Source organism: Cyprinodon tularosa, unplaced genomic scaffold (assembly GCF_016077235.1).
Source record: "Cyprinodon tularosa strain WSP-4 unplaced genomic scaffold, ASM1607723v1 ctg40, whole genome shotgun sequence".
NCBI classification, from domain to species: Eukaryota; Metazoa; Chordata; class Actinopteri; order Cyprinodontiformes; family Cyprinodontidae; genus Cyprinodon; species Cyprinodon tularosa.
Genome location: NW_024039119.1, coordinates 1,161,776 through 1,187,411, shown reverse-complemented (window position 1 = coordinate 1,187,411; position 25,636 = coordinate 1,161,776). Strand labels below are relative to the sequence as shown.

Sequence of the window (25,636 nt, the reverse complement as noted above, 5' to 3'; positions counted from 1 at the left end):
ATGGAAAATGTATTTGGAGCATTAACATGGAGCTTAAGTTTGTCAGCTTTGACCTGTGGCTACAATAAAAAAGCTGTTGTTTAGCCTGAAATCACTATGGTTATGAGAGGAAAACATCTGTGTTAAGGAGCTGTCAGCTCACCTCGATGGGATGTGACTGTAGTCTGCTAATGGACTGAGGTGCGATTGACCAGATTAGATACTGCCTCTCTGTTTGGGGCATAAACAGGAGAATGTTTGCCCCTAAAAAACCTCAACAATGGCTGCCTGAGGAGCCACAGACAAATACACTCAGTCTGAACAATGGCGCCGTGTTCAGTTTTTCTCTCTAGGCCTGACTTTTTCTTTTTGTTTATTTCCCCTCAGGGAAAGCGTGTGGCGGGTGAGGAAGGTTCAGAAGGCTATAGTGACCTATACCAGGAGAACACCATGCTGCAGAGGGAGAATGACTCTCTGAGACTGAGGGTAAAAGCCATGCAGGAGACCATCGATCACCTCAACACCCGGGTCACACATATGCTGGCCAATGAGATCAGCACTTTGCTCACCAAGTCAAGTACGTGGACACAGAGACGCTCCACACCTGAACATTGTTCCTTATGCTTATAAGGCTGTATGTATACCTTTACTGTTGGTCAAAACCAGTTTAACAAAGTAGCTTTTCTTTTGACCTGCAGGTGAAGGCAATGAGGAGATTGGAACGCTCATACAGAACTATATCCGAGAAGTTGAAGAACTCAGGTAACGGCTTGATTATAAGCTTTCCAAGACTTGTGACTTCCGGGGGATCTGTGATCTCAAATATCAATGAATCTTAAATCTTCCTCATTTCTGTCTTTTTAACTCCTCCTGCCTGGTCAGATCCAAACTCCTCGAGAGCGAGGCCATGAATGAGTCACTGCGACGGCAGGTGGCCCGGCTCTCCTCTCGCTCCTCGTTCCCAGCCTCTGCTCTAAGCCCCGCCCCCGGCCATCCCCAGGGCTCCTCCCCTGTGTCCTTGTCCATGGAGGCCGAGATGACGGACGTGCTGCGACGTGCCAAGATGGACATCGAGAGACTGAAGAAGAAGGAGAGACGACAGAGAAGACTAAGGTGAAGAAATGGAAAATTTGAATATCACTTTATTCCATTGTCTTTGTTCCCTTTTAGATCCATTCACCAATCAAATTATTCATCAGTCCGTAAAGATTTTCATCTTTAATTAGACAATATATGAAAAGATCTGCACTGATTATGATTTTAGTTAAAAGATAAGTTATTGATAGAAAAGGTAAAATAAATGTTTTTTGTATCGGATCTGGATAAGCCTCTTACTGCAGCTGTTTGTGTTTAACAGTCTTCTGAAGAGGATCCTCGATATTTTTCATATTGTTTTTCATTTTTCTTTATGAAATCCTCTCCTGTGGTTCTAGAGGAGATTCTACTTTAAATTTTCAGCCTTTTTTAAACCTCTGTCTGCTCTTATGGGCAGAAAGCATTGCCCATAATAACTGATGGAAGAGATGGCTTGAATTTTGTCCTCCTCTCTTCCCTTTCCTTGCCACTATGGATCCTTGGCGCCTCCTTTTCGACTCAAGTTTTTGAAATATGCTTTTGAGATGTTAATGAGCTGCTCCCAGGTGTAAAAACCAGGTTGCTATGGTTACCCATCATCACAAAGATGAAAAAAAAAAATGAAAAGATAAAAAAACCTTCTTTCTACACAGCATCCAGCACTCCAGGTAAAACACATAAAAAAGAAACTTTGGTCCACAGAGGAACTAAAATCCCTGCAGAGCTACTCCAACATGCACTGTCTATCTTTTTTATTTATTTATTTTTTTTATGTTCTTATCCAGCTCCAGATTAGCCGAATGCATTTTTTCCTCTCCACCTGATCGATTGTAAATATCAGCTACTTACTCACTCAATCTCAGGCTCTCTGCGGTCAGGTCAGACAGCAGTTAAACTCTATCTACTTCAAACAGCTCAAGCTCACTAGTATTCTCTTTCTAACCAGATGCCAACCCATAAAACCAAACAATATGAAATAAAATGTAAAGGAAACTTGTTCTTAAATAATGATTCAGATATTATGCTTAAACTTAGACAATAAGGCAGTGTCTCCAAACACCTGAGCTTTATGTTGAACAAACTTTGAATTGATTCTGCGCACATTTTACAAGCTGAAAGGGATTAAGATCTGCATCTGCTTCCGTCTCTGCCTCATTTTCTTTCTGAGAGCCGCATCCAAGTCAATTAGGACTTTGGGACATTGGGAGCGTTGGAGTGCTGTCGGTTTATGCTGGCGAAGGACCCTAAAAGGTTCCACACAGTTAGCCATGGGTCGTACGAGATGAGGAGTACAAGTCTAACAGTCTAATTGCAGAGAAATGTTGGCAGATGGAATGGCTGATAGGATCTATAAAGGCGAGAGCATAGGGGGAATAAAACGAGTAATAAAACTTATAAACCTAATGTAAAGGATAAAGGTTGATGTAGTTTAATGGAAGGCTTATGTTTGCCATCAGCGTATCTGCTTGCTAGGATTGTTAGAAGGCAGCAATCCTGCAGGGTAATCTTCTGATTAAAGCACAGTAATGATTTTATCTATAGATATTTAATAACACTTTTCTCCCTCCTGCAGCCCAGAGTTGGAGAAGGGTCTGAAGAAACGAGTAAAGCTGCACTGTCAGGAAAACGGACAGAATGGAGAGATCGATTCAGACGACAACACCACCGAGGTGAGGTGTAGGTTTATTTGCAATTCCGCTATAAATCAGCAGGATAGAGTTTAAAGTATAGATTTTGTGTGTTTGTAGGACATCATGTCTCCGCTGCAGGAGGAGAGCGGCTGTGAGGAAGATGAAGGCGAGGATGAAGAGGAGGGCAGGGACGAGGAAGACGATTTTGACAGTGATGAGAGCCTGGTGGACTCAGATTCTGACTCGGATGAGAAAGGCAATGGCAGACTCTATGCTCATGTGCATTTACTTAATATGAATGTAGACTGGGGTTAAAATAATTTCTTTAAATCCCAAACATGCAGCCAACTTTCAGGCAGATCTGGCCGACCTGACCTGTGAGATTGAGATCAAGCAGAAGCTGATAGACGAGCTGGAGAACAGCCAGCGGCGGCTGCTGATGTTAAAGTTGCAGTACGAGGAGAAGCTCATCCTGCTGCAGAACAAGATCAGAGACACGCAGCTGGAGAGAGACCGTGTGCTGCAGAACCTCAGTGAGTTTACCTCAGTAATCCTCAACAAATTTATAACTATTGGTGCCTCTTCAACATTTTTACATGGCTGTTCAGTGTCCATGGAAAACTACACCGAGGAGAAGGCCAGCAAAATCAGGCAGGAGTACGAGAAGCGGCTGAAAGAAATGAACCGGGACCTGCTCAAGCTGCAGACAGCCCAAAAGGAGCATGCACGTCTCCTCAAAAACCAGGGAAGGTACGAGCGGGAGCTGAAAAAGCTACAGACTGAGGTCAACGAGATGAAGAAGGCAAAGGTAAGCGGACGAAAGTTAGTCTGGTTGAAAAAATAAAAGGAAGGAATTTTTAACGTGCTGCTTTGGCCTGTTCTCAGGTGGTGCTGATGAAGCAGATGAAGGAGGAGCAGCAGAGGAGGAGAATGGTAGAGGCTAAGAGGAATCGAGAGATTGCTCAGCTGAAGAAGGAGCAGCGTCGACAGGAGGTTAGAGAGCATTTAATGATTGCGTTTGGAGCAGAAATTTGTGCAGACTTTTTTATGTTGCTTCCTGAGAGCTTGGATCGTAGTTATTCCAGTCAGCGTCAGTATTTTCCGTTTGTATTTAGGTATTTGCTCCTAGGCAGGAAGTAGAAGTATTGCTGAGAAACAAGAATACAAAACATGCAGTTTTTACATTCTGAATTTTCTTCCTGACTTGTGATCCTTTAGGATGAAGAACTGCATGTTCTTAAGTCCCTAAGAAAAGTAAAAATAAATAAAATAAACAGCCTGAACTTTGGAATGTAATTTTAATAAAACCACAATAAAAAAAAGGACATCTGTAAACTCTAAATGATCCAAACACCTGCTGAATTTAGTACCAGATCAGAGCGCTGGAGTCTCAGAAGAGGCAGCAGGAGCTGGTGCTGCGCAGGAAGACCCAGGAGGTGACGGCCCTGCGGCGCCTGGCCAAGCCTATGTCGGATCGTGTGGCGGGGCGGGTCGCCCGTTGGAACCAAACGCCCCCCGTTACGGACTCTGGAGCTGACTTGTCAACCAGCACGACGGCGAGCGGCTCTGAGGCGGAGACTGCGAGGACCGTGAGTGGGCTGGTGCGGCAGTGGAACAATAAGAACAACGTGTACGGATACATAGCGGAGAGCGAGGGGAGTATGGATGGAACGCGGGTGATAAGGTAAGCGTTATCTAGCTGCACATAGCAATGCAAAGTAACTCAGCGTTTTTCAAACAAAAGTGAAAACTATGGAGTTTAAATGTCTTTAGACCCATTTAGCCTGGATTTGGTAGAAAAATATCACTGTGAAATTAGCATCATGTACCGTTTCTGCATTTTTGTTTGCTTACAAATTCTGAAACCTTTAAGACATATAAAACATTTCACACACATCAAAATGTCTGAAAAAATGCAGGAATATGAGTCTTCTTTTTATGCATTATAACTTTTCATCAGCAAGAAGATGATGCAGAGGAAACCAGCAGGCCTGGGCAGCACTGCTGCTGCAGGCAGAGCCAACAGTTTCTCCAAGGCTGCCCGCCTGAAGTGGCAAACCCTGGAGCGCCGCATAATGGACATCGTCATGCAGAGAATGACCATCTCTAATGTGGAAGCAGACATGGATCGCCTTATCAAGGTCTGGACAGATGTTTAAAATCTGTTTTTGAAAATGTAAAAAAAAAACAAAAAAAAAAACATTGTTTTTTTTTTGGTCATTTTTTTTCCTCCCTTGGATTTAACCCTTTAACACGTTGTCATAAGACATTAGTTGTCATTGGAAATTGAACTTGAATAAAAAGATATTCTTTATTTTAAATACATGCATAAATACAGCTCTGAAGAACAGATAAGGTTACATTTAAAGGCGGAATTTGTCAGGGGTTGGAGGGCTAAAACCATGGATTTAGTCAACGGCCCAATCATATCACAATATTTTATTTATAAAGACCGTCCACTGTCTTTCCACTTGGTTCTGTCCACATTGTTTTTCCTAAGTGTGTGATGTGGAATATCTGGCATTGCAGAAGCTCTTTGAAGGTGTGTGGGAGATTAAAGAAAGTCATTTGGTTACAACAATCCTTTTCAAATAGGCCCAAATTTCAGAAAAGAAGACATTTGGAAGCTCATGCATTTGCAATGTGGGTGATTTAGGTGTTGCTCAACGTTTAGTCATGCCCAGATCTGCAGCCTGCAGTCAGGGGTTACTTGTGGCTGTAGCGAGCTCACCTGCCATTAAGACTGATTGCAGTCTTAACGGCACATGGTTCACCTTCCCACAGCACCACAGCAGTAAGGAGGTAAATGCATTCACACTATTGTGCTGCATTAGGTGTCACTGCGGGGAATCTGTAAGTGGCAGCAGTAACTGGTTCCTTAAGTATTCTCCCAGTACAAATCTACCGCTTTCAGTAGGGCTGCAACTAACGATTATTTTGCAGATAATTTAATCTGTTGATTATTTTATATTATTATTAAATCAGTTGAAACTAAAACTTTACCACTTGAGGAAATTTGGATGAAGGATATTGACAAATGAAAATGTTTATTTATTTTAAATTAAAAATTTTAATATTTTTTAAACAGTTTTGGTATGCTTACTGCTCTAACTAGTTTGCACTGTCAGCTGAAGGCATGCTTTACAGTCTTTATACTCCAGTTAACGATTAATCGATTATTAAATTGACGATTATTTCAATAAGCAATTAATCACAATAAATCTAATTAATTGTGTCTTCCCTTTCTTATTTTAAACAAAAGACAATCGGATATCTTATTTAAATCCAGCCTGACACCTTTTAAGAGCGAAATGCAATTGAAAGTGGAGAAATCTGTGCTCGCATGAATATTGCTATTTTTTTTTTCCTCCACCCATTCACACTAATCTATTCATAGATGAAAATCAGAGTAAAATACTTGAACTGTACAGCCCTGTTTTGTTATTGAATAACTAATATTTTATTGAAATTTCTTGAGGTTAAACAGTAATAAGTCTTTTTAATAGCCAAAAATGCTACAATTTTAATATTTGAGATAGCAACTTCTTTTAGTGTTTCGGTTTTTGGCCTTCGTTTCCTAATTTTTTTGCTTTCTGAAAAGCATTTTTCACTTTGGTTCATCCCGTGTTTTAACTCATTCATGTCAGTAGAAAAGAACTGAAACCAAGTGTGAGGAGCTTAGTTCCTCTTCTTCCTACGTGGCAAAGTGTCTTCAGGACAAACGGCCCTTTTTTTTTTTTTATTGCAACACCTTGATTTTTGTCTTAATCTTTTGATGACAACATGGTTGAAGTGTTTATCAAAAAAAATAGAAAAACAGAATGACTCTGAGTCAAAATCATGTTTTTTTTTGCTTATTTTAAAGTTTTTTTAATCTCATGTGCATATTGTGTTTTGATGAGTCAGAAGCGAGAAGAGCTGACAATGCAGCAGGAAGCTCTCTCTCATAAAAGGGAGGTCCTGATGGCTGACGGAGAGGGGCCGGAGGCCGAGGACCGCCTCCTTCAGGAAGTTAACGAGGAGATCGAAGTGCTGAATGCCAACATAGACTACATCAATGATAGTCTGTCTGACTGTCAGGCCACCATCGTGCAGATAGAGGAGACCAAGGTAAGAGGACCCAAACATTTACACAGAAACACATGGAGTGTTTGCAACATAAAGCCCTCATTGATGTTCTGGGGTGTTATTCAGGATGAGCTGGACTCAGTGGACACCTCAGTGGTGATCAGTTCCTGTTCGTTGGCTGAAGCACGCCACCTGCTGGACCACTTCCTGAAGGCCTCCATTGATAAGGTGAAGCTCATGTGCAGTGAAAAATGAAGCATAAACCTGCACCAAAAAAACTTTCTGTGCTGCCTGTTACAATAATAAATTGTTCTTTATACACCATCTAGTGGCAGTTTGCTGTACTGCAATGTTTTTATTTTTTATTTTGACTGTTTGGTTTACCCCAGTTCTAAAATCAATGCATTGGCTCCTTGGTTACCGGCCTTTTAAATGTTCCCTAAGTGAGAACTAGAACCCCTTCCATCACTTGTTATAAACCTGGGATCATAGCAGGTTACATAGCTTATTAAAAGAATAAGACAATAACAGCAGCAATTTCCATTAGTGTACTTTTAAATTAAGGGCTTGGGCCCACTAAAAAATAAACAACAAAAAAAGCTTGTTGTTCATGAGATGTGTATGTAAGGGTCCTGCTTTGGCTAGGGTGAGGCTGCTGCTCTGGAAATAAAGCTAGAGCATTTTGTGTTGCACAACACGTGAGATACTGCTTCATAAACAAGGTTTGATTTGATGATGTTATGTTGGGGGCGACAGTGGCCTCAGATGCATGAGTTTGCCCTGCAGCTGAAGAGTTGTTGGTGCAAGCTCTTGCTTCACCTTTCAGTATTGTGCCCTTGGGCAAGACACCTAACCTGCATTGCCTACTGATGGTGCTGGGTTTGTTTTCTTTTTAATATAAGATATGCTTTTTTTTTGTTCCCTGTGGTTAATTATGAAAATTTTACATGTTTTTTATAGACTCAGAAGTTAGATTTTCCTTTGAAAGCAAAATGCTGATTTAGTCCCAATGTACACTGCATCCAGCTCCAATGCAGCGTGAAGTCCAGAGCAGCAACAAATATGCACAGATCTCACAATAACAGCCAGTGATAAACATTGAAGTAAGACCAAAACAACTCCTCCTATGGGGTTTAAAAGGGTTAAAAATGCTTTACTTTTCATTTCTGTACATGCAGACAGTTTTATGGCGTTACATACTGCGATGACTTGGTACTCAGCGTGCAGGAAGTTATGTGTGTATTTGATATTCAGTTTTATTTTGATTACCTACATTTATATTTATTGCCCCATAATTCATCTAATGTGTGCAATTGCAAGAATACAAATGCATAAATAGACTCGTAAAAGTATTAATAAAGCAGCCTTTGAGTAAGTAAACCCGATTATTGCTAGTTCTGGGTTTCTGTTGGGGCAATGTGATTTCTGTATATTTAATGCCGTCAGCTCGCACCGCCCTGCTGAGGCTGTGTGAAGACTCCCATTGATTAGAGTTTGCAGCTGAGCAAACTGGAAACAGACACAGTGTAAATTAGGGGTTAGTGTCTTTACAGCTGTTAATTAGAAGGAAAGGGTTTCTAAGAAGTAGTTAAGTTTTGCATTAATTCTGTACTTTTTAGAGCAAGGTTGAATCCCACAGTTGGAAGAGGCTGAGCACCATTAAAGGTTTAAGCGTTCTGGATGTTTGAGCCTGAAGATATAACAAATGATGACAATATGTCTCCTCCTGTGTGCCTGTGTATAGAGTTTACAGGTGGCTCAAAAAGAGGCACAGATCCGACTTCTGGAGGGCCAGCTGAGACAGACGGATGTAATCGGCTCCTCCCACAACCATATGATTCTGGACGCGCTGAGAGAAAAGGCAGAATACATCCCTGAGCTCCAGGCTCTGATCCACAACGTCCAGCAAGGTGAGAGCAGTTTAAAATGATTATAAAGTTTGTTTACAAGGTTTTTTTTAAGCGTTACTTCCGATTGACAGATAAAAAGAAAAATGGTAAAACAACAAACACCATACACCACTTAAAAACTTCATTTACAAATAAGGGTATTGCTCTAACATGCATTGGTATCTAGTAGGGATGCCCGATGTTATCCCCATGCTATTGATATCGGCTGATATTAAATTCTCCAAAACTGATGGGTGAATTGCTATATTCAGGGATTGCAAAGGAATGGAAGCAGAAAACTACAGGATATCTGTAAGAGAGTCTAAGAATAACAGATTATTGATATCGGTTATTAACCAGTTTAAGTGTAAAATATTGGTTAAATTACAATATAGTTCCTCCCTGGTATTTAAATGACTTTACTCTGATTGACCTTCACATAGTCTAGTCTAAATACAGAATAAGTCCAGCTGTTCTGTTTCAGGTCTCAGAAGAGGAGAACATAGCTGAACTAAAAGGAAAAAAGAGACAGACAAATCAGTGATGAACTTGTTCAGAAGTTTAAACCAAGTTTAGTTTATAAAACCATATTTCAAGCTCTGAGCTCAAAGCTCCGTTCAAACCATGGCAGAAATGTAAACCTACAATGACACAGCCTTCCTGTTAAACTGAGGAGAATTATCAGAAGCAGCCAGGAGGCCCCATAGGTACCCTGGAGAAACCGTGGGCTATGGCCATAGGAAGCATGGTAAAATGCTCTTGGTAAATGGGCATCAAAAAGGTTCTTTTAATCTACATCGATCCCAACCATGAAACACAGTGGTGGCAGCATCATGCTGTGGGGATAAGCTTCTTTATCAGGTAAATGGATGCTCCTCAGAGCTGATAAAGGTTGATGGAGCTAAACTAATCTGTAGACTGAAGGACAGTAGAAAAACACCATCACTGCATGCTATAATACACTCCCAAAGGTTAGCTCAGACCTTTTCATATCGAGCTGCAACGTTAGAAGAGGCATTCAAAACAAGAGCTGCTTTGTGTCAGTTAATGATGGATAAACGTTGATGGTTTGTTACCATAATATGGATGCAAACATATTCAATGGGTGTGAATGTTTGCAAAAACATTTACTCAGTTTGGACATTTCTTTTAGAGCATCTTATCTCAGTTTGCAGGATGAAACCGTCAAAGAAAGGAAACCTTAAAGGATAAATTACCAGCAAAGCAAAAAACTATAAAACATTCCGTTTTCACATGTTTCTGGACTCACATTTAAATTGATCCTGAATCCTGGAGTTTAACTGTAAATTTAGTTTCTTTTTTTTTTGCCCTGCTTTCAGAAAATGGTTATGCCAGCACAGACGAGGAGCCCTCAGAGTTCAGCCAAGCCTCTGACAGCAGGTGAGCAAAATGTCTTCACCCCACTTCCTGTTCATCTATGAAACTTAAGCACAAAAAAAGAACGCAACTATATTTAGTAGAATGTGGGGTAAAAAACAAACTAAACATTTGTAAAATAGAGTGACCCTTATTTGTGTTTCATCCCATTTGTTTTATCAATTCCTTTAGTGTCTCACAGATGAAGGAATCCAACAGCCAGGATGATTTTAAAATAAAGGTAAGAGGAACAGGATCACTCTCCATCATGTCTTACTGCTACCTTCCAAGCATCCTTTAGTACTTGTTGCATCCACAGGGGGGCAGCACAAGCAAACACAAACCTTGATGGTTGAAAAGAGATCCTTCTGTTAGTGCAGCTCTCTTTACAGACTTTGGTTTCTCTCGTTTTTATGTAGCATTTGTTCATCTTTTCTAAGCAGCTTGTTTTGTGGTTCTTGCCTCTCATTTTCCCAGAGAAACAGAGAAAACATGCATCTGAATCAAACTCAGATTCTTTCTTCGTAAACTCTGACTTTAACACAAATGCTTCACCTTTTTCCCCCCAGACGGAGCCTCGCCTGTCGGTTCAGATGAAGGCGGTGTCGGCGGAGTACCTCGGCCCTGTCCTGGACCCCTCATCAGGCAGCAAGCAGCAGCACATCACAAAGTCTCTAGCCTCTCTGACAGATATCCAGGAGGATGGCTTAAGCCTGATTCCAGGCAGCCTGGCCCTCAGCGTGCCCCTCAGAGACCCTTTCAACAGGGACAGAGTGTCCCGCACCATCAGCCTTCCTGTCAGGGGACACACTTTGTAAGTCATGGGGATGAATCTTTATGCTTGAGGGTGGAAGGACTGTTTAAAAGGCAGTTGCTGAAACTATCTTAAAAATGTTGAATCTTGTAAAATTCTGAGCTGCTGATTGTGATTTCTCATTGGGAGCCATGATATCAGAAACAAAAAATCGAAGGCTGCCTGCAGCACTTATTAACCATTCATAATAGGATCAGAGGTGACTTCACACTGTGTTGGAAATCAGTAGCTGTGATAAAATAGATTTTAATGGAGGTAAAAATACAAACAACCATAGTTTTACATGGTTAGATTTACAAAGTGTGTAATCAGCAGTTTCTGTATGTATTACCGGAAATCTCCGCCCCTCTACTTCATTGGCTAAGGGTTGCATTTTCTTGTCTTTTGCCATTTTTACACAGAAGTCCACATTTTAAAGTGTGTAATAAAAAAAAAAACAGACAGACGTTCATATCCTTTGGGAAAGACTATGATTTGTCATCAGCCCTGACATAAAAAGCCAATATGGCCGCCTGGCGTATAAACCTGCTAATAACGGCACTGCAGCTGCTAACACCTTCCTCTATTGCAGGTGATGCTACAGTATTTGATAATATGATTGCATTAGTCTGAGGTTATTAATTAGTAAATCTATTTTTTTTTAGTTTGATGGTGGAGGATGGTTATGTTTATATTATTCTAAATCCAACTTTCATCTTCAGAGGTTTTTTTTTTTTTAGTTGTTTTGAGCTTTTTTTTTAAGGTTCTCAATAGTAGACAAACCAATCACTGTACCCGGACGTCTGTCTGTGCTTCTTAGCTTATATCACATTTCATTTGTGCATATTTATATCAATTATAGTTAATAACATTTGCAATAAGTACCATTTAAGACACTATGGAGCGTCCATTTGTACCAGATTTTAAACTTTAGCCGGAGACAGAGGCTTAAAGCATTAATGGATAAATGAGACACTTTGCCGTACCTTTGTATTATCTGCTAAGATTCCTGCTCTCTGGCAGCCTGAAAAAAAAAAAAAACGCATACTGTTTCTTTTCATCAGGCTTCTTACAGCCATAGGATCTGTCTCACCTTTCTTTTTAAACATGTGATGAACACAGAGAGGTGCTAACTTTAATACCTATTTGCACAGTAGCAGCATCTACTCTAAAGGTTGATGTCCACCAGGTATGATGAGGTTCAGCCACATGTTTGAGTTGTTTTAATTGGCACGTCACCTTCCAGGCCCAATTAAGCTTAAAAAAATCATTTTTTTCTTTGTATTATCTGTTTCATATGTTTCTACTTGGATTTTTTTTTTATGTCTCAGTCCCAGGCAGTCTCGAGGTTATGACACTTCCCCCATAACAAGACGTAAATCTTATGACCGATCTTACAGGTACAGATGTTTGCGACCAGATGAAACGCCTGATCTCTAATTGATTTTTTTATTTATTTTTTTGCTGACAAATAATTTCTTTACTTCTTCATCAGGCCCACTGATGGCTACACCCCTCCTTCCTCCCCTCCTCTGCGGACAAGGAATGATCGCAATGTCTTCTCTAGACTGACCAGCAATCAAACACAAGGTTCTGCTCTGGACAAGTGAGTTCCGTCCCACACAGAGATGCTGACTGACACTGATACTCATCTGCTAACTTCGGTCGCCCTTAGAAACATTAAAGGTTGTCTGTGAAGAGAAATGTTAAGACATCCCACTTCCAAACTTTATTTTTAGGCATTAGTGTTCATAAGTGTTGCTGAAAGTAAAAAGAAGTGACGCATTAAGGCAGCAAAGATCAGAATCCACGAATGTTTAGATGTTGGGAATATTTCTGAACAGAAGTAGGATTTTGTAGATTATGAAATTAACAAACACAAAGTAAAAGGAAGAGTGTCAGTACAGTTTCTTTTTAAAGTTTTTATACTAGGGGTTCACTAATTGCAGATTTCTGAATGATAACCATCTATAAGAAGCTGGATTTGGACTTAGACAAACTCAAATTAATTACAAAACAACATGGCAATTTTGACTTGTATGCCTTTTGTTTTAATTTTTTCAGATCTTAAACTTTCAATTGATAAGATCACAGGACACCTTCAATGTTTAGATCTTATCTTACTGAAAAACATTGCATATTACCTGTGAAACTATAAAAACGTACAAATTTCTGCTCTGTAAATAAACGTTTACAGCATTGACAGCGGAGGATTTTCTTACTTTTGTAGAGATAGATGAGATCAGTTTATCATCAAAGTATCGGCAGATTTCCCATAATTAGGAAAATCAGGAATAAATGGCTGATCATTCAGAACACCCCTAATTTATACCACTTAAACTTTTTGACATTTTGTCACACTGCAGCTACAATAATCATGGTACTTTATTTGATTTCTATCTCACGTATTTCAAATCCCAACAAAGACATAAGCTAATGTTATGTTTTTTGTTTTTTTTTTGTAAATATAAGATCACTTCTTGGAAAATAGATTGGTTTTTGATCATTATTTTTAATCAGTTTTTCTGGGTTGTCCTAATTTTTAAAGTTATCTGAATAAGTCTCTAGATTAGGGCTGGTTGATATGAACTTAAAATCTTCTCACAGTATTATGTGATGTTATTGTGATAACACTACAGAGTATTAGGGCCAGGTTAGAGTTTTTTATTTTTATTTTGAGAATAAAGTTGTAATATTATGAGAATAAAGTTGAGAAATATCGAGAATGAAGTCATCCTACCACAACCCGTTTCAGAAAGAAAGCTTCAAGCTCCTACCAGCATATGACGGCCAACCAGCTCCACCAAACAGCAACCGGAGTCCAGTTGGACATAATGTAAAATTTAAAGATTTAATATTTCCTTATTTGATAAAGCAGAGCAAAAGTATAACTTCACATGATGCTCGACATCAGGGAAGAAAATGCTTCTTGTAAGAGTTGTCATGTAATACAACTTTATTCTCGTAATATTACAACTTAATTCTTTTAATGTTACAACTATTCTCGTTGCAGCTTTATTCTCGTAATGTTATGAATTTATTCTCGTGATTTCATGACTATTCTCGTTGCAACTTTATTCTCGTAATGTTATGAATTTATTCTCGTGATTTCATGACTATTCTCGTTGCAACTTTATTCTCGTAATGTTACAAATTTATTCTCGCTATTTTATGAATATTCTCCTTGCAACTTTATTCTCATAATATTATGACTTTATTCTCGAAATAAAAAAATAAATCTCCAGTCTCGCCCTAATAATCCATCGTATGATAACGATAGAACATATGATTTAAAAACAAAAAACTCACTTCTTTGCAGTCTTTCTCAGGTGCTCCACAATCACAAAAAATACTCTTGAATAATATACACATGTAAATTCAGCTTCTTTAGGGTGACAGTGGCGTTGGATGTAGGAGTTTGCCCTGAAATCAAGGGTTGACGGTTCAAGCCCCGACTCCGACTTTCAGTGTCGTTGTGTCCTTGGGCAAGACACTTCACCTGCATTGTCTACGCGTGGTGGTCAGAGGGCCCGGTGCCGCCAGTGTACGGCAGCCCCGCTTCTGTCAGTGAGCCCCAGGGCAGCTGTGGCTACAATGTAGCTTGCCACCATCAGTGTGTGAGTGTGTGTGTGAATGGGTGAATGAATGTAGTGTAAAGCGCTTTGGTCAAGTCTCCTAACTTGAATAAAGGCGCTATATAAGTACATGCCATTTACCATTTACCATTTACATGCCACCAGTTACATAAAGAAGAATGATTTATACCATTAAACATGTCATAGTAATCATATTTGATCATATTCTTCAAATTTTAAAAATGACCCAATGGAAACACATGGAAAAAAAAAATGGTCAAAAGAAAAATTCTGAAAAATTCTGGAGTGTTTATTCATCATTTATTCTAATTTATCATTTAGACCAATACTCAAAATTCTTATCAGAACTGGCAAGTTATCACCATAGTTATAAATCATACAATAAACGCCTACACCCACTCAAGACTTTTTGTATATGACTTCTTGTCTGGTTGAAATGTCCTCTATTTAGCTTGATCAATCTTTCTATTAAATGCGATCAGTTTCGGTATTCAGGCCTTTAAAAAGTATCCCCACAGCACAGGGCTCAATAACTCGATATCAATATTTATAGTGGTATATTTTTATTCAATAACAGGGATATGAATTTTAAAAGCATTTCTGGTATTTTGATATATGTTACGGTTTGTGATCAGTTTAGAATATATTGGCTGCATGAGCGATGATGCTCACCACAGACTTCAGTAGTTCAAACTGGGTCAGTTTAGCAACAATGAGTGGCCATTATAACGTGACAATATGTCCTGGTTTAAATTTAGTCTATTGAGGTTGTAGCTAAAATTGAAAATAGTTGGATGTGTTTTTTAACAATAATTTTTAAAATGTTATATTTGAGGAGTTTTACAGACATTCCAAATAGTTTTCCCAAATTTGTGCCGGCCCAAATTTGTGCCTGTTAGGGGCATCCCTGGGACCCTTTCTGAGGCGTTTGACATTTTTTCTATCAATATCAGAATTATATCTTATCGACTGAAATTTATAAATATATTGTAATAAGTTTCGGTTATATCATCCACCCTAACCACAGCATTACTGAGCCACCACCCTGTTTCATGTAAGGCATTGCTATTTCTGTAATACACACTGGCAGATGTATAAAGGTGTTTGAATAAAAAGAGCTTCTTGTCTAGCAGCTTTAGTTTGTGTCCCAAAAAATGTTGGTAAAACAGAATATTGTTTGTAGTTATAAAGTGACAACATTCTGATATAATACCGGAGGAGAATCATTTTAAGCCAATTTAAGCACATTATTTAAATGCATTGCATTTGTATTTTATAGTTAATAGACCCATTGCAGCCTGAGACTGCATTGCTGCTTTTCTTTTTTCTTTTTTTTTTTTTTTTAACAATGTTAGCATTTAAAAATGAAATTATGTCACTTAGTTACATGAAACAGAAGGAGGAGGTCCAGTGGGAGCGATGTCAGCCCAGTCTTTGTTTCCCAATCAATTCCAACTTCCCGCTCAGACAAATGTCAGCGGTTCATTTCAACCAGCAATTGCCACAGTTGTTTTTTTTTTTTTGTGTGTGTGTGTCTTGTTATTAAGTCCTCACATTTCCCAGCTTAATAGCCCCCTAATTGGTGGCAGTATTGCTTTGAGGAATGGGTCTGGGTGTTGTGGATTTGGGTGTGTGTACAGTGGGCCTTAATTACTGCTGGCTGTGTGTGTGCCAGAGCCTGTGGCTCCTCATTATCTGGACCAGGGGTAGGTAAATGGGATGGCACATGTCTTGCGCTCGTGCAGCTGTTGCTGACAGAAGCCATTTGAGGTTAAAAAGCTGATGGAGGGTGTTTATGTTAAAGGTTTGTTGTAAGGTTAAGACATGGAAAATACTTTGAGACAACACAACGTGGCAGCGTGGATTGAGTTGTGTATTTACCCTCTAATGTGGTGTTGCTCTTCATTGCCTTCTCTAGAAGGCAATGAAGAGCAAATGTCTGTGTGAATTATCATCTGAATCATGGCAACTGAACTCAGATTAGTTTATCTGAACATATTTGGATTTTATCCAGGAGTTTTTTTGTGTGCAGTTAAGCAACCTGAAGTTGAGGTCCTAATGTTTTTAATTACATTGGTCAACCAGCATAAAACAAACCCCACTAGTTTGTTGAATCACTGTTTTGTGCAGTTGGCTGAAAAGTGAGTTGAATATTTTGTGCTGAAATTAATTATTTTAATGTGTCGGTTTTGGCTTTTCTCCCATTTCTGTAACTTTTTGAACTCCAACAGTTTATCATCACCAACATTATGTTATAATACATCCTTATGTATGTATCGTATATTTAAAAATTGCCTGATTAAAATCAGGGATAATGATGCCGTTTATGTTTCAGGTTCAAACATTCCTTTCAAAAAGTTTTACTTTCCATTTTAATTATTCTTGTTTGTGTCTGTTGCCTGTGTGAGTGAATGAGACTGGAATCAAAAGTTTTACATGGGTTTTAAACCCCTGGTGATGCTAGAGTGAAAAAAATTCTGTTATGTTTTATCATTGATAAACTGACTTTATTAATCCCATCAAACTGAGTTTTACTGTATGTTGGTAAAATCAAAGCATTTTTAAAGATCTTTTGCTGATTCCTGATTCCTGATTCCTTTAACCTAGAGTTTGGTTAAATCATACACTGCGTTACTGTCTGGTGATCTTGAGTTTATTTAATTGACATTTAAAATGTAAAAATGATATCCACTATATCCACTCCCCGGTTATTCATTACAAAAAACAAGAATGGCTTCCACTGCTAATTAAACAATTCAAATATATAGATTACAACAAAATATATCAATCTTTAAACATTAATTTTAATACGTTTTGAAGTAGTTTTAAAGTAAAGTTTATTGCGTTTAATATTTAATAATATAATGTAATGTTGCAACAGTAACCATTAGTTTAGTAACACGCCTTCAGCCAGCTGAATGGCAATCTACAGCAACAGGCAGGGAGGCAGGAGGATCGGTTTTTGTGGTCTGACAAAACTTAAATATGTTTTCTAAACCTTAAACTGCAGTAAGATGCAGAAAGATTTTTTTTTTTTCTTTAATATGGCTTCAAAAAAAAACTTGGGTTAAATTGATATTTTAACCATCTGGAAGAACTTTAAGACACAATAGCAGAAGTTTAAAAGGATCCAATATAAGCTTATAGAGTATTATTTTCCATAGTAGTTCACTCAGAATGTTCTAATACACCTATAATATAATTAATTAAACAGAACCTGTTTAAATGTGGTATGGATGTTTGTTCTGTTAACCCTTTTATCCATCCAATATGCATTTCTTTACTAATTTCTTGAAATTATTTGCAAGTTTCAGTTTAAAAGGTAATCCTGACCTCATTGTCAGACACAGTACAATTATTCTGTGACCTTTGGTGAGACTAACTTTGCATCAGTGCTTCCCTTGAGAACCTTCTTTTTTCTACCCATAATCCTCTTCAGTTTTTATATCGTTACAACTGACAGTTTGACATTCTTGGAAATGCTACTATTGGCTTTCTTCAAGAGCAAAAAAGTCGAGAGTGACAACCCAAAGCCATCATGTCGGTTTACTTAACGCAGGTAAACAGCCAGTGGCGGTTGGCTTGACTTTAACTTTAATAAGCTTTTGACAGTCCATCTGTTAGTATCTTTAAAAGCACAGTTCTACTATTTAGAGTTATGTGGAGAATTTCTAAAATCTAATTTTCTTAAAGCTTTTAGTGCTGCCATAGCTTTTTCTTGAAACTTTTTTATAAGACTATAGCTGAACAGTTGTGTCCGAACATCTGCCCTAACCCCTCAATCAGTGTGTATATATATATATATATATATATATATATTATGGACTTTATAGTGAACCCAGTTATTTCACCATTCGGACAGGCGATCACTACTTTTTGATCATGTGACTCCAGCTCCCTGCATGGTTTCTGCTGCATCTTTGTTGTCTCTCACCCCCATGCTTCAGGAGGAGAGCTTATATCAAAGCATTGTGGGATCTATTTGCTGCTTTAGTGACCATGCTTGCACACTGTTTTTCAAGGTGCATTGTGGGAAATTTTGAGTCCACTACATTATCATCCACTAGATATTTGGACACTCATCTAAAATGCCAGGGTTTTAATGAATTCAAGACAGATTTATTGTGGTCTTTTTATAGAAAAATCCTTTAGCGGTTAGCATGACCAACAGTTATAACATCAATCCTTTCCTCAGATTTCCATTGAAATTAACAGCTATAATAACAAGTCGAAGAAACTATGACTAACAACAACAATTAATTGCCCTATGGGTTTAATAAAATGCTTATCGAACCTCCTCCCCACACCCCGCTCTCTCTTGTTGTGTCTGCGCAATCGCAGTAGTTCTAATCCGCACATGATGCACGAATTATTGTACTGGCTGCACGCTCTCACTCGCATTAAAAAAAACACCACCTCGCATAGTCTAAAATCTGGATAATTTATCCTGCTCGTGGGCATCCGTGAACAACTATCTATATCAGGGAGACTTGGGATGTCTGAAAATGTATTGAATGGCCCAACCTCCCCTACCTCTTAACCTCAGCCAGCTCCTTTGTATCATGTCTTTTGTTACTGGACAGACAGATTAATCCAGGTGTGTCTGACCTAAGTAACTGTGATGACAAAGGCCAGACACACCTGGATTAATCAATCTGTCCATTAATGAAAGACAGGTAACTCTAGAGTTGGATAAGTTCATGAAGTAGAGGAATTAGGCATAAGTCCTATTTGAATTCAGACAATTTAATAAAAGTTATTCCTCCTTTCTAAATCCAGAATGTTAAAAGCCATTAGAAGGCTCAAAAGGATAAAACTTTTTTAGAAGATATTTTTTTGCCTTCCTGTTACATGCTGAAACTATCCCTCCCTCTCCTGCATGAACGACAATACATGCATAAATGTATATGCATAAATAATAGTTTCCCTTTGAAAAGCTCCTCTACTCTGTGCTTCCTCTGACTGTTTTAATAAACCTCAATAAGGCTGAATGTTTCCAACACTGTTTCGCCATATGGCACTTCTATATAAAAGAGTTGTTAGCTTGACCTGCTGGGACTAAAGTATGGTGGATTCAATGTTTGAGAACGGCATTTCACACTCCACCTGTACTTTGAAGCTTATAAGCATTATAGTACAGTCTGTATATTCAACACATTTTAGTTGATTTACAGACACCATACTAACCTAACTAGCTGTGGGCTTTGCTAAATGTACACTAGCTGTAACTAAATGGCTTGATTGTTCTCTACCCAGCTCTTGACAAGAAAGTAAATGACTGTATTTCCTCAAATGTCTCACTTCAAAGATTTAACCCTTAATGTTTAACACCGCTTAAAAGTCTGCTGAATGTGTGTTGGTGTGGCTGGACTGAAATTGGTCAATTAATATATTTTGTTCAGTTATTTCCAAGGCGAACCGCCGTAACCTACTGAACAAGATTTATTTTTGACTGAACTTTCCTGCCTGTTTTGTCCACTTATGTCCGAACCCCTTTTCTACTACTAGTCTGTACTCCTATTATTTAACCCTTCTGTCTTTTCTCAACGTGGTTAACCCTTTCCTCTTCCCACCTCCCGCCTTCTCCTCGCTCCTCTTCTGCCTCCAGGTCGGATGACAGCGACTCCTCGCTCTCCGAGGTGCTCAGGTAGAGGAATCGTGTCTGTTGTTTGCTGTTTTCCCTGTTTTTGCCTGTTTAACTTGTATGGTGTCTTGTCTCCATTCCCGCCTCTCCCTTTAAGTCCTCCATGGTTGAAATCACTGTGAAATGCATGCATTAACCATAGGTAGCTCTTTTCTATCTTTGCCATGCTGTGTTTCTGTGGTCCCATGCAGGATCATTAAGTACCAAACTACTTTTTACATTTTTTTTGCCTCGCTGTTGAAAAGCATTTAAAGGTGCCTCTGCAAAACACCTGTATTTGGTTACCCTGTAGAACTGAATGACAGTATAGGGATTTTAGCTTATTTTTAATTAAAAGGCTTAAAATTTATGAATCAAAGTAATGCTGTGCTGTCAAGCACTAGATTAAAAACAACAGTATTATCAGTGTATTTCTTATTTTTTTGTGTTGGACTGTTAACTTGATCTATGTAAAAACTAAAACAAAACTAAACCCATCTATTCAGTTGTGAGCCAACTATCCAACAAACTCTTAAATGGTCAATATCTTTAAAAATAATCAATTTACTGTATTTTCTTATACTTTGAAAATAAAATATGGCAAACCCTCAGACCTTAAAAATGTAAGCTGACTTTAATATGCATTCTCCTTAATGAACAGCAGGGGTCGACATTTAGTTTTTAAAGGAACATGATTTTCTTTTTTCACCTGCCATTTGCCTTTATCAACACAGTTATGATATCTAAAAGATTCATTACATCACCTAGAAATAGTGCAAGATATAAAGCATGTGTTCCCACCATTCCTGCAGGATATCTCATGGTAGATTACCTCCAACAAGTACCTGGTCTGTGAGGCTAGTAAGATGATGGAGTGAGCCGTGTGACACGTCGGCAGCTAATCCTCTCTGCAGACCTGCACGCTGCTTTCTTCTCACTCATCGGTGTCTTGCATACATTCAAGCAGGGAGCCTGTACTGCTCTCTTCCACATGCTGAAATAAAATCATGTACACGTCCTGCCTTCCTGTGCACCCAGCCAAAGCAACACATTTAGATTATTTCCACAGGATTCCAACTGGGAAAATCTCCAACTGTGAAGTACTTGTATGAACAAGAGCTGAGAAGGAAACAAAATTTTATTTCTGGTGATCACATACAGGGTTTATAACTTTTACTTTTTTGCATAAATATGTGTTAAACACTTTTAAAGTCAGATGTTTATTTAATCGCTCTTGTTACATAAAATAGGAAGTTTTAATTACTTCGGAACATTTCCTCTTAACTGATCTTATTTTATCTTTTTAGATTAAATCACTAGGGACAGAAATATTTACATCCATTCAATCAATACGTTGTAATATAGGCTGCTTTTATTACATTACAAAAGGTCGGAGGGGAGAGCGGGGGATCTTTGACCTTTCCAGCCCAAGACAAACCTAGGTCCCCTCACAGTCCATCTTCTCTTAATCCAGTGGGAAAGGTTGCTTTTTTTCCTGTAGTTTCTGTGTGGATCCAGGCTGTATATTTTGGATCATTTTCCTGCAGAGATCCACTGATTGATATTTTCAAGTTACTGGAAAAAAGTACCAGATTTGCATTAATTGTTGTTATAAGAGCTGAACAATGCCATGCACTATATTGACTTTTAGAGGAGATGCAGTCCTCCCAGTAACAAAGAACTCCACCTAACATAGTAATAGGTATAAGGTATATTTTTACATCCTGTTTCACATATTTGGAGAATTGCAGTCTTTATTTTCTGCTGCTTTCTGTTATTGATGTTTTTTAATTCAGTTTATTGCTATAGCGCCAAATTCACAACACATGTCATCTCAAGGCACTTTACAGTTCACCGATCATACAGTCAAATTGATTCAAAGTTTTCTATCTAAGAAAAACCAGTTGATTGCATCGACTCATTGACTCAAAGGCAATCCCTCACACTAAGCGTGCTTGTAGCAACAGTGGAGAGGAAATACTCCCTTTTAACAGGAAGACACCTTCACCACAACCAGACTCGGTGTGAGCGGCCATCTGCCGAGGCCGACTGGGATTCAAGGAGACAGAAGCAGAGATACAAAAAAGCCCTTTATATTTATTAGAAAAAGCTATTGAGTCAAATAAGAAGAATACGCTCAAAGGTTAGATTTAAAATGTTTTGCATGCATTTACACTACTCAGCATATAACATTTATTTCAAGGCTTTCATAAGAATTGTCAATAAATGTGGGGAATTAGAAGGTATATGAAGAAACACACTTGCAGTTAGTTTTTATAAAATATTTTTAAAGGGACTGTGTGCAATATAGTTGTCTTATTATGAACAAAAAACAAATTTTGCTTTAATAAATACATTTTCTGTAAAAAGTTACTTACCTTGCAGGGGCAATACCTTGGTCATGAAGGAGGTTCACCCAGAGAGAGAGGCTTGGCCATTGCACTACGGCTGTGCTTACCTTTGCGAATTCCCCAAATGTGGGAATCTCGACTGTTAATTTGAGGTAGTGGGGGACTGCGAGCGCGCTTTCCCCTGGTTTATGTCCAAAGAAATAAAGCCTCAATTCCTTGATGTTTTCTGCCAAACTGTCAAAGCATTTTAGTATACAGTAGAAAATACAGTGCAGTCCCTATAACAAAATTGGGAACATTTGAATAATGTTTATGGCTGTTTGTCAAGGTTCTGCCGGGTGATGGGGCTAGTTGGAGGAGTGGCAGGCTAGTGATTAGGGCATTGCGTTTGGAATTCAGAGACCCTTAACCCCACACTGCTCCCCGGGTGCCGCGCAATGGCAGCTCACTGCTCCCCAAGGGGGTGGGTTAAACGCAGAGAGTTCATTGCTCTGTACTTGTGACAGTGTAATGACAATAAAAAGCTGGATACGTTTAATAACATCACTTCAAAAATGAAAGCACTCTCATAGCTTGGAATAGAGATACTTGGAGGACAGTTCACCTAATCAGAGACACCATGTTGCGTCTGCATGTTTGATCAGAGTAGTTGAAAGGGGACAAACTTGTCAATGTTGTGTTTTACCTGAAATTTGGAAAATTTATATTTTAAAAACAATCCTGTCTTAAAATCTGTATCTTATGCAGGCCTGTTAGTTATAAGTCAGCTTGTACACCTAAATTCGGCCAATCATATATAAACGGTTATCTGTCAATCTAATTTTTCCGGTCATAGCATCTTGATTCATATGTTGCAGCTAATATACGCAGCAGTTGAAATAAGAATAATTAACTTTCCCATTGAGTTCCATCCTAGTGTTCACGGGGATGGACGTCTGTGTCTTCAGCAGGCGTAGAGCTACAGAACTGGCAACGTTACGAGGCAAGGGCTCAAACATGTACGGCTATAAGCCTTCTACACCAAACCAAGCTTCTGCCGCCCTGGCGTCCTCTTCCACAACATCTTCATCCCCGCTTTCCTCCTCTAAATAAAAAATGGATGACGGAGGAGACTCATCCACAACCTCCGACACAAAACTCTCCTCCTCTTGCATGTTTCCGCTGTCCATAGCTTTCCTTGACTGTGTCGTTTCTAAGTCACCAATTTAGTGCTACTTGGTCCCAATGGAATTTCCCATTGGGAACCTACTAGCACAAAGTTGCTAACTGGTTAGCAAGATGCTTCCAAGAAACCAGCCACAATCAAACTTGCTTACAAACCTTCTGCCACAACAATCCCGCCCCCTTGATAAATGACCAATTGATTCACTTTTTTCACTTGTGTAAAGTCGGACACCACCCGGGAGAATTTGGAACTGCAATGGTTGGAACAGTTGCTTCCCTACGACTTTTAGGTCTCCATTGTGAACGTAGCCTTTGTGCTTTCAATCACAAAAGTCCAGTTTTCTCTCATATTTTTGAAAGTTGTTCATTTTAACAGAATGTTAATTAAAACAGACATTTCCTGTTGGGATGCAGGGTGTTTAGATAATCTTAGCACTGCTATCTGGCTCATTTTAAAGAACAGGAATATTGATCCACCAGATATTGATTTCTATTTTTAAAGGAATAGTACACCCAAAACATGATTAGCCTTCATTTTCTACTCACCCCCATGCTGAACAACACTTTGGAGTACTTTTTTGATATCTCAAATGAATCTGGAGATCTGGGAGGTTTCTTGCTGTCTGCTGACATTCAAATAATGGAGGTGCCCAGCGCACGAGGCAGAAAGGTCCATAAAAGTCCACAAAAAACGTTTCAATATTCCTCCATACTGCTCGTCCAATGTATTCCAAGTTTCCTGAGTGGGTAGCATCCAGAATTTACTCGAAACAAAGTCATTTAGAATATTTTTAGAGCATAAACAGTAGTGTATAGGATTTCCTGAAAGCGCGCACCTGCGCGATCCCGACGCTACGGAAGCCGTCAGACCAAACCAGCGCATTCAGCTCGGCAAAGAACTCATGCTCTTCCTCAACACTGAAGTCCTCAGACATTTTTCTTTCGTTGTTTCTTTCTTTGCACAGGTAAACGGTACATTTCTTCTTCTACGCTTGCATTATTGGCAGAGCAGACGCTGAATGCGCACTTTCATCTGGTTTGGTCTGCCGGCTTCCGCAGCCTCGTGATCGCGCATGTGCGCGCTTTCAGGAAATCCTATACACTACTGTTTATGCTCTAAAAACATTCTAAATGACTTCATTTCGAGTAAATTCTGGATGCTACCCACTCAGGACACTTGGAATACATTGGACGAGCAGTATGGAGGAATATTGACACGTTTTTTGTGGACTTTTATGGACCTTTCTGTCTCGGTCACCATAGACCTCCATTATTTGAATGTCAGCAGACAGCAAGAAGCCTCCCAGATCTCCAGATGCATTTGAGATATCAAAAAAGTACTCCAGAGTGTTGTTCAGCATGGGGGTGAGTAGAAAATGAAGGCTAATCATGTTTTGGGTGTACTATTCCTTTAATCTGATCTAGCACACTTGCAAAGAGAAATCACTGCACCTTCCCTAAGATCCCTCTGCCCATTTTGCTATGTACGTCAGCGAGCACACGCTGATCTCCCTCCATGTTTTCATTAGTGCTGGTCTCTTGGGTCTCAGCCCTGCAACATCCATTAGCAGCTCTCACAGAGTGCATAACACAGAGGACCATGATATCTTGCCCTTAGACGCTGATAAAACAGGAACTATTTCTGCCATTCGAAGTGTCGCTCTGTAGTAAGATAAGGAGGGCTGCATTAAGGAGGAAGCCTGGCGTCAGTTTGTACCAAAGATAAAATAGTTTAGTCTCATAACACTGATATAAAAAAGAATCTTCTCAGATTAGAATATTACATTAAAATAATAATAATTTAGATCACCTAGCTGGTTGGTTGGTTATTGCCACTCAGCCCTGATCCCAAATCCCTCTTTTCTTTCATCCCTTTTCCTTTCTATTGAATCCCATCACACATTTCCTCAGCTTCAAATTTTAAAAAATATACAACATTCAGTCTATAAACTTAAAAAAAAAAACAAAACAGAATTACCTAAATGAGTTTAGTAGCACAGAATTGTTTAATCTGAAATACTTTGAATGGGAGGAGGGAAGTCCGAAGCAAGTTTTCCATGGCTCCATACAACAGGCTGTAACGCCTGGAGA

At 39.0% G+C, this 25,636-nt stretch overlaps 1 protein-coding gene and 1 non-coding gene across 11 annotated transcripts in view; both read left to right on the top strand.

Annotated features, from left to right (window-relative positions):
* The window catches only part of kif21b (kinesin family member 21B), a 106,504-nt gene that overhangs the window by 50,643 nt on the left and 30,225 nt on the right, over window positions 1–25,636 (top strand). For 3 of the 10 annotated variants that reach the window (XM_038298074.1, XM_038298077.1, XM_038298073.1), the window contains exons 9-27: window positions 367–556; window positions 678–741; window positions 862–1,092; window positions 2,627–2,723; window positions 2,802–2,940; window positions 3,029–3,217; window positions 3,293–3,492; window positions 3,570–3,677; window positions 4,052–4,368; window positions 4,645–4,825; window positions 6,591–6,794; window positions 6,879–6,980; window positions 8,497–8,662; window positions 9,982–10,042; window positions 10,211–10,259; window positions 10,588–10,832; window positions 12,143–12,211; window positions 12,307–12,417; window positions 20,016–20,054. In XM_038298074.1, coding sequence (XP_038154002.1) covers window positions 367–556; window positions 678–741; window positions 862–1,092; window positions 2,627–2,723; window positions 2,802–2,940; window positions 3,029–3,217; window positions 3,293–3,492; window positions 3,570–3,677; window positions 4,052–4,368; window positions 4,645–4,825; window positions 6,591–6,794; window positions 6,879–6,980; window positions 8,497–8,662; window positions 9,982–10,042; window positions 10,211–10,259; window positions 10,588–10,832; window positions 12,143–12,211; window positions 12,307–12,417; window positions 20,016–20,054 — 2,762 coding nt within the window. Of the gene's footprint in view, window positions 1–366; window positions 557–677; window positions 742–861; window positions 1,093–2,626; window positions 2,724–2,801; window positions 2,941–3,028; window positions 3,493–3,569; window positions 3,678–4,051; window positions 4,369–4,644; window positions 4,826–6,590; window positions 6,795–6,878; window positions 6,981–8,496; window positions 8,663–9,981; window positions 10,043–10,210; window positions 10,260–10,587; window positions 10,833–12,142; window positions 12,212–12,306; window positions 12,418–20,015; window positions 20,055–25,636 lie in introns of all 10 variants that reach the window. The other 7 variants (XM_038298070.1, XM_038298072.1, XM_038298069.1 and 4 more) reach the window with 3 other exon arrangements.
* LOC119791835 lies at window positions 22,401–22,565 on the top strand. Its single transcript, XR_005281904.1, has one exon. It is a non-coding gene; the product is annotated as a U1 spliceosomal RNA (small nuclear RNA).